The sequence below is a fragment of the Glycine soja genome, chromosome 19 (genome assembly GCF_004193775.1).
Source record: "Glycine soja cultivar W05 chromosome 19, ASM419377v2, whole genome shotgun sequence".
Taxonomy (NCBI): Eukaryota; Viridiplantae; Streptophyta; class Magnoliopsida; order Fabales; family Fabaceae; genus Glycine; species Glycine soja.
The window spans coordinates 16,118,633-16,135,045 of record NC_041020.1 but is presented as its reverse complement, the minus strand read 5'-3'; the positions used below and the strand labels follow the sequence as shown (position 1 = coordinate 16,135,045).

The 16,413-nt window shown below is 37.3% G+C and overlaps 1 protein-coding gene across 1 annotated transcript; it reads right to left on the bottom strand.

Moving 5' to 3' along the window:
* Positions 1-2,863: 2,863 nt before the first annotated feature.
* Positions 2,864-4,315, bottom strand: LOC114400020 (anthocyanin 5-aromatic acyltransferase-like). Its single transcript, XM_028362264.1, has one exon. It carries the CDS (start codon positions 4,313-4,315, stop codon positions 2,879-2,881), a length of 1,437 nt encoding a protein of 478 aa, XP_028218065.1. The 3' UTR covers positions 2,864-2,878.
* Between the last annotated feature and the right edge of the window lie 12,098 nt (positions 4,316-16,413).

Sequence of the window (16,413 nt, the reverse complement as noted above, 5' to 3'; positions counted from 1 at the left end):
AACCTTGAGATGCATATATGGTTTGTCCTAAATAAATTTCTACGTCAACGAGAAAATTGATTTCTAAGTGGGCAATGATGTACAATTCTAAATGAGATCAGAGAATGAACATATAGGAATGCATGGAATAAATTATGTGAATTGTAGAATGTATTGTTTACTTTGATTGAGACTTTATAATGTGAAATTTTTGTAACTACTATGTTATATGTTCTATGACCAAGTGGGTGTGACCACATGGCAAAGCATGCTGCATGTTATGAATGTGATCTTATCAATCATGGCTAATTATGAACTATTGCACTTTGGGATTGGGTCCGGGGGTGTTTAGCCCTCAGCAAAATTTACTTTGGATATCATGTAATGATTTAGTGATTTGATATGTGGTGATTTATGATTTTGTAAAGTGGACTATTCCACTTGAAGGGCCATACTAATGGTGACCTTAGAGATGGAAGGAGATTAATTTCCTTCCTCTCTTGATATGTTTATGTGTATGCACAATGGAGGATACTTGCATCCAGGAGCTTCATGAGGATCAACACGTATTACGAGAAAGGAATAGACAAATGAGGTAGCACGATTATGTTAGAGTTAGAGGGATAGTTGTATCGGGAGTTAGGGGCATGACCCTACACTCAGTGGGAAACACTTTCTAACATCTACTCACATGTACTGATGTGACCATCATTTGAGGATCAATGCTTTTCATCATGAATGATGAGTGAGGATTCATTAAGAGAAGGTGGATGACATACAGTAGGTACACTGGGGGACTCACATGCCTTACTTTGCATTATTGACTAGAGTGGAGCCATATCCATAGTTGGTGAGAGCACCATGTCCTTTACCGACATGTGGTGTGTCCTCCCAATCATCATCCATATGTTGCATAAGACCATGAAGGCATGAGAGGCTTAGTGGTAGTGTTAGACCCAAGATAAGAACTGTGTGAGAGTAGAATTGCGGAATAGGATGTCGTGAGTGATGTATGCTACAAAACCATATGTGGTTGTTGTTTATCTCATATGTGGGTGTGGGACTTAATGTCCATGTTTGTAGCTTTTAAAGGGATGGAGTACTCACTCCCTTGTTACCATTTTTAGGATCTGATGTCGAGTATGACATCAACTCCCTCATTCTTCATTGATGCCATTGAGACATAGTGGAAGCATGATGATATGCTTCGTGTGGATTGCTTCTACGGTTTCCCCCGCTATCGTAGTGCGCCAAAGGACGCACTAGAGTATAGGTCCCTATAGTTGATTTATACGATTGGTGGACCCATCCCACACCATATTATTAGCGTTTTGTCATGTCCGTGCTAAAGGTCAGTCGCCTTGCCATCTGAGTCTCATTCATAGCATGTGGACAATGCAATGTCCTCTAACGGATATGATTCAACATTTGAGGACATTGAGGCTACTTCCTTTGCTTTGATGTCTACATGATTGATGTTACCTGAGTCATAGGTACCACTCAGGGTAGACTTGGTGGATCTTGTATCTGAGGATGAAGGATGAGATTTGGAGGAGGATACATCGATTGAGGAGGATCAATCTATGGATGAGAAGGACCCCGTCACGAAGCCGGATTTGATGGAGGAGGACTTTTCATAGGAGTCTTCTAATGAGTCTTACTTGGGAACCTCTTTTCCTTTTGACTATTCTTCTTTTTGGGTACAACTGACTTCAACTTAGATATAGGTGACTGCTCTAAGTCTTAGGTTTTTTCCCCTTATATATATTTTGGGATAGGTAGACTTAGGCTTAGACTTTTTGTATCTATTCAGTCATTACTTACATTGATTATTTTATCTGTTACTTTGGGGTTGTATATGCCACTTACCGGTTTCACTGAGACGCTTATGTTTTGCTACTCATTATGACACATGAAACTTATTTATCTATTTTTGGTGACCATGGAGGTTCACCTATTTATCATTACTCATTTGACCATGTATGGTTTATTTATGTCACCGATGTTTCTATTTTACTCACCCACTTAAAGTTTTAAACGATAAGTGATTACTATGATTTATTATGCATGTTTTAAAAAAAATAAGTTTCAAGAAATTGAAATAGAAAGTTTATATTTTCGGCAAAAATTTCCTCTATCTTTTCTAATCTTTTGTGTTAATAATGAAGAGAATCGAGACTATCTTTTCATTAAAGAAATGAACGAGTTATTTTGAAAGTCTATATTTAAGGGTGTTACACCAATAACAAGGCCCTGGCAAGAATGACTAAATAACTAAGTGGCTCACTAACAAATATTTATTAGATGTGTTATCGACCTAAGAACCGAGGTTGTATTGTGCATTACAACATCGACTTTGGTCAAAACTGATGTTGCTTTTCCATTTTTTTGTCTATTTCTTGTTATACCACATCGGTTTGGGAAGAACCGATGTTGTATAGTGGATTTCAATATTGGTTTTCATAATCAATGTTAAAAATGATACTTTTAACAACACGGTAGTTTCAACATTAGTTCATAACCGATGTTGAAAATTTGTAAAAATCGATATTAAAAGCTTATTTTCTAGTAGTGTTAAATGACCAAATAGTCAATATGCCTAACGGTTAGATTAATTTGTCTCAATATATGCACATTTGTGTACTAAAGAAGTGATTTTGAAAATATAGAGACTAAATTGTCAATGAATTCATAGTTGGTGGATTAAATAGGCTATATAACCTAAAAAGATTTTTATTTGGTTCTTGTTGGTAGATTGATTTTGTTAATTCGACACATAGAAAACATGCTAATAATTGTGATAAAAAGTTCAAAGAGAAAAAACAAAATTTAGAGGACCATTTAACAGAACCAACATAATGTGAGAGATAAAGAACAAAAAAAAATCAAAAAACAAAATTCATGAAAAATTTATCAAAGGATCACATGGAAGAACACTAAGTCCTTTAGTGAACAAAATGAAGAAAGTGTCCATCTTACTCTTAGGTAAAGCCAAGCCTATCTCAATTCCACACTCAACATCTCTACTCTGAATAAGTGAAACAGCTCTTGTATAACCAATTGACATCTCTTCTATTTTCTTGGGCCTCCCCCACCCAAAATCCAATTCATAAAGCTTCAGTTTTGGAGACCACTTAGCATGCAGATGTTGCTCTGACCCATGAAATACCTCCCAGTCCAAAATCCATTTCTCAGCCCCATCAAAAAGTGATGAATCAAGCTTCTTAATGGTGCTTCCAATTGCTCTAGCCGCAACAACAATCCCATCTTGTCCAAGTAACTCTTTTATTTTCACTGATGCCCTACCAAAGCCAACACAATTACCTGAATATGTCTTTGGCCCTAGATAGTCCAATCTAGTTATGCCACCAGCAATGAATCCAAAGTATGTGAGGTCTTCGTGCTTCACTCTCTCATTCAAGCATTGTTGGTTTTTGAGCAAACAAACCCATACAAATGCACAAGTCAACACATAAGGAGATAAATGAACTGGCTGAGTCTGATTCTTTTCTTTGCAAAAATTAATAATGAAGCACTTAATCTTCTCCATTTCAGTGGCACTCATTAAGAAAGTGGCTCTAACCATACCTGAGACATCTTCTAAGTTAGGTTCTCTACCAATGGCAATGTCGTGGACTAGTCTTCTTTTTCTCCATTCTTTCAAGAAAACCTCTTCAAGGCCTTTTACATCAATAATCACACTTCGATCATACAATGGCAGTGACTTTAGTGGAAAAGCTGAAGAAGCTGATCCAAAGCTGCAGCAATATGAGGCCCATGTGTTGAAGAAATTGTGAAAGGTCCTCCCATCAGCAACAACATGGTGAAAAGCATGGCCAATGCAAAGACCAACATTTGGGAATAGTGTTATTTGAATAGCTAGCACAAGAATTAACTCTTCTTTGCCTTCAAGTGAAAAGCTTGATGCCAATTTGGGCACAAGTAAGTGGAAATCTTTGAGATCACGAGGGTAATTGCTACATAAGTGAAAAAAGTCTCCATTTGACTCAGCTATTGTCAACGCGACTGACATGTCATCAATGCAAATGAGAGGGGGTTTTGTGAGATCAGAAGAGGGAAAAAATGTACCAACAAAATGGTAGTAGTGTTGAAGTGTGTGTGAGAGAGATTGCTTTAGTTTTGGGACTATTGTAGCTGTGAAATGAGAGGTTGGATGAGGGAATTCATAGAAAAATAAAGGTTGGCTTGGAGAGAAGAAAAGCCAAGGAATGTCAAAGAAGGTTAGGGGGAGGAAAGAGGTAGTTGTAGTTTCGTTGGGAGGGAGAGTAATTTTGCACTGCTCAAGAACCTTCACTGTGAAAGGTGTTATGGACATGGTTTAATTTCCACGTTCAGGAAAAGAAACTATGAAGACAACTTCACCATGGTCTCGTGGAATTTAAGATTTAGATATAAGGATAATATATAAGTAGAGGAAGAACTATGACCTGAAAAAACATAATATAATAATAATAAAGAAAATTGCGAAATTGCACAAACATTTAAATAATTTAATATTGCTCATTTAGAAAGCGTGGAATTTGGAAGTCAATTATATGAATTCTTAACTCATTTAGCATTTTTGTAACTAAAAAAAAAACTCATTTAGCATTGCTTCTCCTATGCTTGATGTGCAAAATATTTTTTATTTCCTGCTGTCTTTCTTCTCCCTTTACTCTTAGGTTGCGTTTGATTCATTAAAAAATAAGATACTACAACACAAAAGTATTTGTCCAACATTTGATTTAAAAAATAACTCAAGAACAGTACAAAATAAAGAATGATGGACTGGATAAATACCCAAAAACTTGTAACTCACTAAACCCTAGTACAACCTTTTGTCTAGTGTCTAAAAAAAGTAAAAATATAATATTATCCTTATTTTCTGACTTTTCATTATCCCACACTTTTTTTTTTCATTTTCCATATGCGCCTCCTTCTCTAAATCTCCATCTTCAAACATTAACAACCTCATTTCCCTCCTCTCCACCATCCCGGAACTCTCCTAATTCACATCCCTCCTCGCCTCCACCACGCCCCTTGTCGCAGATCTCTTGAACCGCTCCTTCTTTTCCATTCTCGTTGTCCCCAACGCCTACCTCACTATCAACGACCACCTCTCATGCCACCACCTCTTCTCGGTCGCCCTCAATCAGGCGCCATCTTGATCCGCTCCTCTGCCACCATCCTCCCCTTCACAAAGAAGCGTGACAACGTCGAAAAACCACTGAGTGTCGTCACGCTGAACTTCCTCCTCGCTGGCAAGGACATATCATCGATGGTGCTAAGTTGGTTCTTCTGGCCCATCATAAACCACCCCGTCGTGGAAGAGAAGATCCTCGTGGAGCTAATTGCACTATTAGAAAATACACTTTCAACATCGGTTATTTAGAACATTCTACATCGGTTCTAAAACCGATGTTGAAAGTGACGATGTTGAATGTATGAATGTTAACATCGGTTTTGGAGAACCGATGTTAACATACATATGACAACCTCGGTTCTCTAAATAACCGATGTTAAAAACAATGAACAACAGCAAAAAAAGTGTACGCATGATGAATGTTGACATCGGTTTTCCAGTAAAACCGATGTTAATATGTTAGTTTAACATCAGTTTTTTAGAATAACCGATGTTAATGTATGCCCTTAACATCCGTTTGTGTATAACATCGGTTAATCATAAATAACCGATGTTACTATTCAAATATTCACATCGGTTATTTGTAATAAACCGATGTTAATGTACAATAGTTGACATCGGTTATCCACAGATAACCGATGTTAAAATGCAAACGCTGACATCGGTTATACACAAAAAACCGATGTTAATATACAAACGTTAACATCAGTTTTCTATTATAACCGATGTTGGTTATGATATTAACATCGGTTTTTGTTAATAACCGATGTTGTTTTCAAATTTTTTTATATATACTTTCTATTTTTACAGTAAACCCAAAATTGTACCTGTCAAATGCAATTTCAGGAGGCCCAATTCACAGCAAATAAACATTTTATTCTGCTTTCAAGCAATTTTAATGATAATAAACATCAAATAATTGATTTATATATTATAAAGAACAATCAACAAATGAATTCAATGTTCGTGTTACATAGAAAATGTAAAAAATGTAAAAAATGTTAAAAAATGTCCCTAAATCCTAGGCCTGATCTCTAACTCGGAGATAAAACTGTGCCCACTGAATCCGCAATGCTTTTAATCTCTCAGGCTCCAATGGTCTAGGGTCGTTAAAATACTGCATGATTAAATAAATCATATTAAGTTAATAATGTAATACAAATTATAAATAAATCGCTTTTTTTTTAAAATAAACTTACCGCTTCCCAATTATTTCTAAAACTTCCTAAAATGATGGTGGACATCCAGTGCATGACATAGTAGCCGCACTCAGTAGTTCCTTTTTGTCTATTACACTAAATACATAATGAAATTTGGATATTAATTAAACAACTAGTGTACAGACACATAAAGAAATATATATAAGTGGAAGTTTTATGTAAATGACGTACCTTGACGACAATCCACCTAGTAGGAGCCTTTGATTTAGGCTATGGATCATCATCAAGACCCTTGATAGCACTGTTCCATATGAGAAACAATTAAAAACTGGTGTTGTACGCTGAGGTAATACAATGCAAATGTAATGAAAAGAACACTAATCTATTAATAATCCCCTTAAGGTAGTTGTCTGGCCTGTTATGCAATGAACAAAACCAGACAACTAAGTGTTCCTTGGGCAGGATGACCACCATCTGCCAATGTCCGCTGCAGTGGAACCTAAAATGGGTTAGTACATTAGTAAACATTAATTAAATTTTGTTATTTTGTGACTTACCCATTTAGGTAGGCTCCAAGATACACATCGCGTTGTGAACTCTGCATCCAACTCTTTATGTAACTTTCAGATTCAAACTGCGATTGCCCAGACCTCTGAATGGACTGAGGCTCGAGGAATCCATAGACATCAGAATTCCTCGCTCACATACATGTTTCAATGAGATGCCTGTTTATGTTAAGTCAAAGTTAAATATTTATGAATTGAAAGCCATAACTTAGGTAAATAAAAGCCTTTTATATAAAGACTTACAGAATCCACAACTGTAACACTGATATGCTGAGACATTGACCACCGTGTGCGATTTCGGAGAGGTCTTCGTGCTTTATGTACAGGGGGAAATCTGGATTAACGACCCCGAACACGGTGGCATCCCATCTAACCTGATAAGGCCTCAAGAAAAGCTTTGGGATGGTCAATGTCATCAAATAAAGCGGATCATCGACCTCCGGATCGGGCTTCGGAGGTGGTTTTGGCGGAGACACAGCTACCTATTCATGAAACAAAGTTAAATAGCCAAATTTAAGGCACGCTTAATGAATTAATTTAAAAAGAAGAAACATATAGTAAGGACAATAAGTACCTGGTGTGATAAAGACTTGATCAGATGTGTCGGCCAAGCAAGGAAGGTGTGAAGTGCCTGCCCCACTAAGGAAACCTCAGCAGTGGGTACAGGAACTGGAGCATCTGCATCTTTAACCTCTTCCACACTCACCTTTACTTGGCCAGGCAACAAAGGAGTGTTATGAACAAGAGTAGATCCCTCATAAACTCTCCCCACAGCAACCAGGCGGGCAGAATCTGCTTCTATGTACAAGCCACACCTATCAGAGTCACCCGTCTCAGGATCGTTTCCTGAGGGATCAACACAACTCCCCTTTGTGCTCACCCGAGGACCGGAGGGACCAGGACCAACCAGAGGCTCAGGAGGTGCCTGAGATTGCATCTGTGACTGAAGCTGGCTGAAGGATGCCATGACCTGCCTCATCACTTTCTCTATGATGGACTCCTCTAGCTGGTCCCTGATCTGTTAGGTCAGTTGCTGTAATTCGTCAGGAGGTAGGGAGGAAGCGTTGCGGGACGTCCGTGGAGCCGATCCAAAGTATTGTTTGATGGTGACACCGGCTCCAGCAGCACGGACACGTCCAGGGTGCTCTGGACATCCAATAGCAGCGGCCAGAACATCCTGACGTCCATGGGGGACGAACGATCCTTGTGTGGCCTGCTCCTCAAACGAATCCTGCACAGAAAACACACAGTGGTACATGGCATTCTCAAAATATTCAAACATAATTGTAATGGTTAGTTGAAAATGACTTACAATCTTCTCGGCGATTTCCTTTGCGGCCTCAGTCGTCATCTCCCCTGTCTTCTTCGTGCGGGCCATCTTCCACTTCACGTCGCGTCTGACCGGGGATGGAGGGTCGATGACGCCATCAACGCTTCCTGACTGTGCAGCTTCCTGCAGCTTCTTCTTGGTCTTCTCAGCCAGGAGCTTCTGCTCCAAATAATCATAACCCCCACGAGACAAAACGTGGGGGGCAGTATTCTGCTTCTGGATGGTCTGTGCCTTCATGCGCACATCCTGAAAAAATTAAACAATAATGTTTGAAATGGGTAGAATGAAGTATAACAACATCATGTTTAATATGAAAAACAACTTAAATGGCAAAGGAACATACCTCCCAAGAAGGGTCTCTACGAGTCTGGCAAAACTGGGCCCACTTTTCCTTGCTGATGCCGTATTTGTCACAGACAGTGTCCTCGACATCGTCTTGATCGGCTGCAAGGGCCCATTTCCTCGTGAGGTCTGATTTAAACTGCCTCCATCTCTCCCCCACGGTCTGTAGTAACTTCCTTTTCGTCCTACTGCCAGAAGCCTCTGGGATATCAAATTCCGCCTGACAACATGAAACAAAGTTTATTTGTTACAATAATGAATTTTTTTGGCTATTAATTACACACAATCAAATAGGAAAAGAGAAATACCTGAATATCCTCCCAAATCAGGTCCTTCTGAGCAGTATGGACCTCCTTCCAGTTCTCGTAGGTGATGTCCACCTTATCACGTGCCACAATCCCCAAATATGTTCTTAATTTCTTCTTGTGGGGACCGTCGGCCTTCCCTATAGCAGGATCAACATGCACCACTGTTCTCTCAACACCAGGTGGTCTAGTGGACAACGATCGTAGGCGTGAGGCTTTGCGTGTCCGCTTCACAGCAGACGTCGAAGCCGATGCGTCCGAAGTAGGAGGAGGACGAGGAGGAGAAGGAGGAGAAGGAGGAGGAGGAGGAGGAGGAGGAGGAGTGGAGGCAGGTGGAGAACCCATGATCTTTTATACAATAACATACAAAATTGGATTAATGAAAAGAGGATTAATGATAAGTTTTTTTTGGAAGGCAAAAGTATAACATTATTAAACAAAACCCCACCACATAAGGAGACAAGACAAATTAACCAAAGGACTCTGAAAGATAGGTAGTTGTGCTTTTTAATTGTGATTTCATCCATGTTTTCTTTGATATTGATTTTCTTAGGACTTCATCCATGTTTTCACAAAATTTGATTTTCTTTTTTGCAGAAAAGAAAGAGGGGAACAAGCAACAATTTGAAGGTTGTACATTCAGGCACTAAAGAATTCAAAATAGCTAGTAATAAGAGGGATTTGTTTTTGGGATTTTCTGAGCACCAAGAGCGGCTACGCAAGAAGCTTGCACTTGAGGAGGGAAGGATATTTGCAGCTAATGAACAAGTTTCTTAACTATCTGTCCTTCAGATTTTACTGTTTTTTTTTCTTATATGTAAATATAAATAATATAAGGCTATGCCATAGGGACATGGTCATTTTTACCCCTAACAATCTTAGAAGTAAATATAGACCATGTTTTTACGGAATACCCTTATACCATTTATATTTACATATTAGCAAAAAGAAACAGTAAAATCTTAAGGATAAATAGTTAAGAAACTTGTTCATTAGCTGCAAATATCCTTCCCTCCTCAAGTGCAAACTTCTTGCGTAGCCGCTCTTGGTGCTCAGAAAATCCCAAAAACAAATCCCTCTTATTACTAGCTATTTTGAATTCTTTAGTTCCTAAATATACAACCTTCAAATTGTTGCTCATTCCCCTCTTTGAGAATGAGGAGGATCTTCATAGGAATTCATCTAGTTGATGTTTGTCGGCAGTTTCATCATCCACCACCCTTTTCTTCTGTGCCTTCTCACGTTCATTGTTGTTAAACCCATATTTATGCCTTCTTCCCTTCATGTCTTGTTTTATCACAACTTTAGCTGAATCTCCCATCTTCAGCATAGTTGAATCTCCTGTCTTATTGTCCAATGCCACATTTTGATGGCCAATATCTCTTTTGTTCGTATGTTCTAATGCTTCAGCTTCACAATGCATAGAGCAATCAGAATTTTCCAGTCATCACCAAAGGCTTCTGCATCAGCGTTGACACTCTCCACCCTCTTTGGTTTATGCTTCTGTGTTTTCTTCCATGCTTCCTCCTTATAATTCTCAGATTTATTGGAGGTCCCACTAGAAGGATCAGCACCAATCCGTGCCTGTTCCTCCTCTACCAGCTCAATATCTTTTGTTTCACCTTTGCTTTTGAAAACTACACTGTAATTTACAAAACAAAAGTTGAAAGGAAAGATATTGACCTGATAGATGAGGAAGAAGCATAGATTGGTGGTGATCGTTCTAGTGCAACCTCGAATAAAGCTGAGATTTATAACGAGGAGGCACGGAAGAAAACACAGAAGCATAAACCAAAGAGGGTGGAGAGTGTCAATGCTGATGCAGAAGCCTTTGGTGATCACTGGAAAATTCTGATTGCTTTATGCATTCTGACGCTGAAGCACTAGAACATACGAAGAAAAGAGATACAGGCCATCAAAGTGTGTCATTGGACAATGAGACAGGAGATTCAACTATGCTGAAGATGGGAGATTCAGCTAAAGTTGTGATAAAACAAGACATGAAGGGAAGATAGCATAAATATGGGTTTAACAACAATGAACGTGAGAAGCCAGAGAAGAAAAGGGTGGTGGATGATGAAACTGGCGACAAACATTGTGAATGTATGTATACATGATTTTGATGATGTCAAAAGAAGAATCATACAAGGCTCAATTTGCTTCAATATTAATACAAGATTGTTTCAACAAACAAAGCCTTGATTCAAGATTTCTTCAAGATCAAGCCTTGCCTCACAATGAAAGGTTTCAAGTCATTCAAGGCACATGTAATCGATTACCAATACATGTAATCGATTACCAATGGTTTGAAATTGTATAATCGATTACACATCATATGTAATCGATTACCAGAGACTCTGAACGTTGGGAATTCAAATTTTAAATGAAGGGTCACAACTGTTCAAGAAAAACAACTGTGTAATCGATTACACTAATTCTGTAATCGATTACTAGAGAGGATATTCAAGGAATATCGCCAACAATCACATCTTATCATTGGGATTTTGAATGGCCATCAAAGGCCTGTATATATGTGTGACTTGGGACGAAATTGAGGAGAGAGTCTTGATTGATCAAAATGTTTTATCCTCTCAAAAGATTGAGAGAGTTTTGCTTGGCAAAAATGTCTTATCCTCTCAAAAGACAATGAGAGAGATTCCAAAAGAACTTCGTTGTCAAATGCTCTCTCAAAAGAAATCCTTGACCAAACACTTGCAAAATCTATAAGGATTCTTACATGATCTTCATTGTAATATTCTTCTCTTGAAGAGAGAATTCTTCTTCCATTCTTCTTATTCAATGAGATTGGTTAAGAGACTGAGTCTCTTGTTGTAAAGCATCTGAACACAAGGGATGGGTTGTCCCTGTGTGGTTCAGACTTTGTAAAAGAAATTTACAAAGATAGTGGAAATCTCAAGTGAGTTGCTTGAGTACTAGACGTAGGCACGGGAAGTGGCCGAACCAGTATAAAATTGTGTTTGCATTTTCTCTTCCCTTATCTTATTTATTTTGTTGCAATCAATTGTGTCTTGCATGTTTAAAGAACATTGTTAAATTGATTGTTGTTGCTTCTTCTCCATTCTAAGCCTATCCCTCTTAAGATTATTGAGGCCACAAGGTCCAACAAGTGGTATCAGAGCAGGATTCTTGTATATAGTTTAGAAACTTCAAGAATAGATATGGCCTCATCCAAATTTCCATTTCCTGAGGGAAATTCTATCAATAGGCTCTTATGTTCAATGGTGAGGGTTATCATTATTGGAAAACCCGAATGCAGATCTTTAAAGAAGCCATATATTTAAAGATATGGGAAGCCATTGAATTTTATTCCTTTATTCCTACAATGGTAGGGAGAAATGCAACTACATAAAAAAAACTAGAGAATAAAGAAGATGATGATGAAAGAAGAAAGAAGAAGTTTCCTCCTTAGCCCCAAAATGCTGAATGCAATCAATCTGGGCACATGAGATTCAATTGTCCTGTCTTCAAAAGAAGAACGAAAAATCTGACAAGAGGAATTTCAAAGAAAAGAAAGAAAAGAAAGGATACATCACTTGGGAAGATAATGTCATAAATTATTCAAGTGATTCAGAGAAGAAAATCATAAGTCTGGGTATCATGATGAAAGACTATGTAAACGGAGAAGAGCAAAGTCGATACATTGATAGCAATTTCTCCAAACACATGGCATGCATCAAAGTTTATTCACATTTCTCCCCAAGAAAAGTGAATATATGATTTATGGAGACAACAAAGGTCACTTGATCAACAAGCCCAACAAGTGATATCAAATGATACCAACAGGTCACTTGTGTTTGATTAATTACTTTTGATGCTTGTTTTCTACTTGAGTTTAGATTGTCCTTGATGATTGTGATTGAATTTGATTGACTGTGTTTGATAATTGATTGATTGTGTTTTTTTATTAATGTGTTTGTTTTTGCTTGATTGATATTCAATGTTTGTTAGTTTGATTGATTGATTATATTTTATATTTGATTAATTTTTTTCGAATGATATTTTTTTTATTATTGTTCTTGATTGAGTTTTTATTGTTTTTATTGATTTTTTTTTCTAATCTATTAAATTTTTCAAATTAATTTCACATTTAAAAAAACCTATTTCAAATTTAGAAAAGGAAATTTTGAAATAGAAATTTGAAATTTGAAATTTGAATTTGAAAATTGAAATTTGAAAAAAATAAATAAATTTGAAATTTAAAATTAAAATTTGGAAGTTGGAAGTTGGAAATGGAAGTTATTGGAAGTTGAAAGTTGAAAATGGAAGTTGGAAGTTGAAAGTTGGAAGGGGAAGTTACTGGAAGTTGAAGTTGGAAGTTGGAAGTTGGAATTTGAAAATTTAAAATTTAAAATTTAAAATTTGAAATTTGAAAATTGAAATTTGTATTTTGTAATTTGAAATTTGAAAATTGAAATTTGTAATTTGTAATTTGAAATTTGAATATTTTTTTAATAGAAATTATTGTGCATAGTTAGTTGATTGTTAATTTAATTAATTTGATTTGGAATGTTTGATGATTGATTGTATTTGATTGTGTTTGATTGACGTGCTATTGTACTTGTTTTTGCTTGATTAATATTGAATGATTGTTTTAATGCCTTTTGGTATCACTTGATTCTCTTACATTGCAATCAACAAGATAAAAGATAAAATATATGTATGTAATCAACAAGTGGTAACATCTTTCTCCTCTCTATTCATGATTTGATTTTGATGTTGACAATGGGGGAGAGAAAGATAAAAGATAAAATAGTAACAAAAAATTTCTATTTTTTATGACACAATTTGTTTGCATATGAAAAATATGAAATCTTCAACTGTCTCATATAAGCAATCATTGCAAAACCTAGGGGGAGTAAACTATATGCAAATAGATATTTTGTCTTTGTTGTTGCTCCTACCCTACGGGTGGTTGTCATCATCAAAAAGGGGGAGAATGTAAATCATGAAGATTTTGATGATGTCAAGAAGAATTAAGAATTTGCTTGAGAAAGGGGGAGAATGTAAATCATGCAAGCTTTGATGGTGTCGAGAAGAAATCACATGTTTGTCATCATCAAAAAGGGGGAGAATGTGAATGTATGTATACATGATTTTGATGATGTCAAATGAAGAATCAAACAAGGCTCATTTTGCTTCAATATTTATACAAGATTGTTTCAACAAACAAAGCCTTGATTCAAGATTTCTTCAAGATCAAGCCTTGCCTCACAATGAAAGGTTTCAAGTCATTCAAGGCACGTGTAATCGATTACCAATGGTTTGAAAGTGTATAATCGATTACACATCATATGTAATCCATTACCAGAGACTCTAAACGTTGGGAATTCAAATTTTAAATGAAGGGTCACAACTGTTCAAGAAAAACAACTGTGTAATCGATTACACTAATTCTGTAATCGATTACCAGAGAGGATTTTCAAGGAATATCGCCAATAGTCACATCTTATCATTTGGATTTTGAATGGCCATCAAAGGCCTATATATATGTGTGACTTGGGACGAAATTGAGGAGAGAGTTTTGATTGATCAAAATGTTTTATCCTCTCAAAAGATTGAGAGAGTTTTGCTTGGCAAAAATGTCTTATCCTCTCAAAAGACAATGAGAGAGATTCCAAAAGAACTTCGTTGTCAAATGCTCTCTCAAAAGAAATCCTTGACCAAACACTTGCAAAATCTATAAGGATTCTTACATGATCTTCATTGTAATATTCTTCTCTTGAAGAGAGAATTCTTCTTCCATTCTTCTTATTCAATGAGATTGGTTAAGAGACTGTGAGTCTCTTGTTGTAAAGCATCTGAACACAAGGGATGGGTTGTCCCTGTGTGGTTCAGACTTTGTAAAAGAAATTTACAAAGATAGTGGAAATCTCAAGTGGGTTGATTGAGTACTGGACGTAGGCACGGGAAGTGGCCGAACCAGTATAAAATTGTGTTTGCATTTTCTCTTCCCTTATCTTATTTATTTTGTTGCAATCAATTGTGTCTTGCATGTTTAAAGAACATTGTTAAATTGATTGTTGTTGCTTCTTCTCCATTCTAAGCCTATCCCTCTTAAGATTATTGAGGCCACAAGGTCCAACAAACATGAGCTGGATGAAGTCCTAAGGAGGAAAATTGAAACAAAAAACCGATGCCTCAAATAGAGAAAAATGTAGTTGTCACTTACTAGGTTTGGTGACCTCTGTCTCTGCAGAAAATTATATTAGCCGATGTTAATCAATTCTCCTTCATCATGATCATTTCGATTTGCATGAACGTCGTCAGCTTCTTCTTCTCCGACAACGTTACCAGTGATTTGAGCGGTCAAAGGACTAACATAGGTGTCCATGTATGAATCATCATCTTCTACATTAACACCAACTGTTTTGCCCTGCAGAACCATGCACCACCTTTCATCACAAGGGTCTTGCACGTAAAATACTTGTCTAGATTGTTCTGCCATGATGAAAGGGTCATTGTGGTAACCAAGTTTCTTTAGATCTACCAGGGTAAATCCTATATCATCGGTGTGCACACCGGTGTTGCTGTCAACCCATTTACATTTGAAAACACATACTGTAAATTTCACATAATTAAGCTCATCAATGAACCCAAAGTAAGGGATGGAAGCTACACAGGGATTGGCGTCATTGACACTTGCAAAGTGTTGAGATTCAGCCCTTAGGGTGACCCTGCTGTTCTACATTGTACTTTTGTCATCTTGCGCTTTTGTGTAAAATGAATACCTGTTTATGTCGTATCCTTGCCAGGTTATAACATTTCTTTTAGGCCCATCTGCTAGTTTTCTTAATGTTTCTGAAGCATTCTCATATGCAAAGATTGTATCTTTAAACCAATCACATAAAGTTTTGTTATGCTTTTTCAATGCCCAATTCTTTGACATTTTCGGATTATTCTGTTTGACTAAAGCTTCATGCTTAACTATGTATGGCAAAACTTCATTACTGTTGTTCAAGACATGCAAGTGAGCTTGTAACAAATCTTCTACACTTGGAGTGATCACCTGCAGTCCTCTTGAACCCTTACCACCCACTCTGTCATCATGCCGACACTCAGGAAGCCCAACAGCTTTATCCTTCTCTAAGTATTCTGAACAAAATTCAATGGCTTCTTCTGCAATGTACCTCTCAACAATAGATGCTTCCGGACGATATAGATTCTTTGTATACCCTTTTAAGATCTTCATGTATCGCTGAACCGGGTACATCCACCGTAGATAAACAGGACCACAGCATTTGATTTCTCTGACCAGATGCACAATCAAGTGAATCATGATGTCAAAGAAAGCAGGGGGAAAATACATCTCCAACTGGCACAGTATAATTGCAGCCTCATTTTCCAACTCATCAAACATTACTGGATCAATCACTTTGCTACATATAGCATGGAAGAAAAAGCACAGGCGAGTTATCGTGAACCTGACTTTGTTTGGCAAGATGTCTCGTATAGCCACGGTGTCGCAACCTACCCTTCGGCGGGAGGGCGACGCGAGACTCGCGGGATGCGTGTTCCACGAAAGGAATACGCGCGGAGTCGCCACCAACGTTTATTTGAGGAAAACGTC

Excerpts from the sequence above, each read along its gene's own strand:
- LOC114400020 (XM_028362264.1), bottom strand. The coding sequence starts at position 4,315 with ATGTCCATAACACCTTTCACAGTGAAGGTTCTTGAGCAGTGCAAAATT.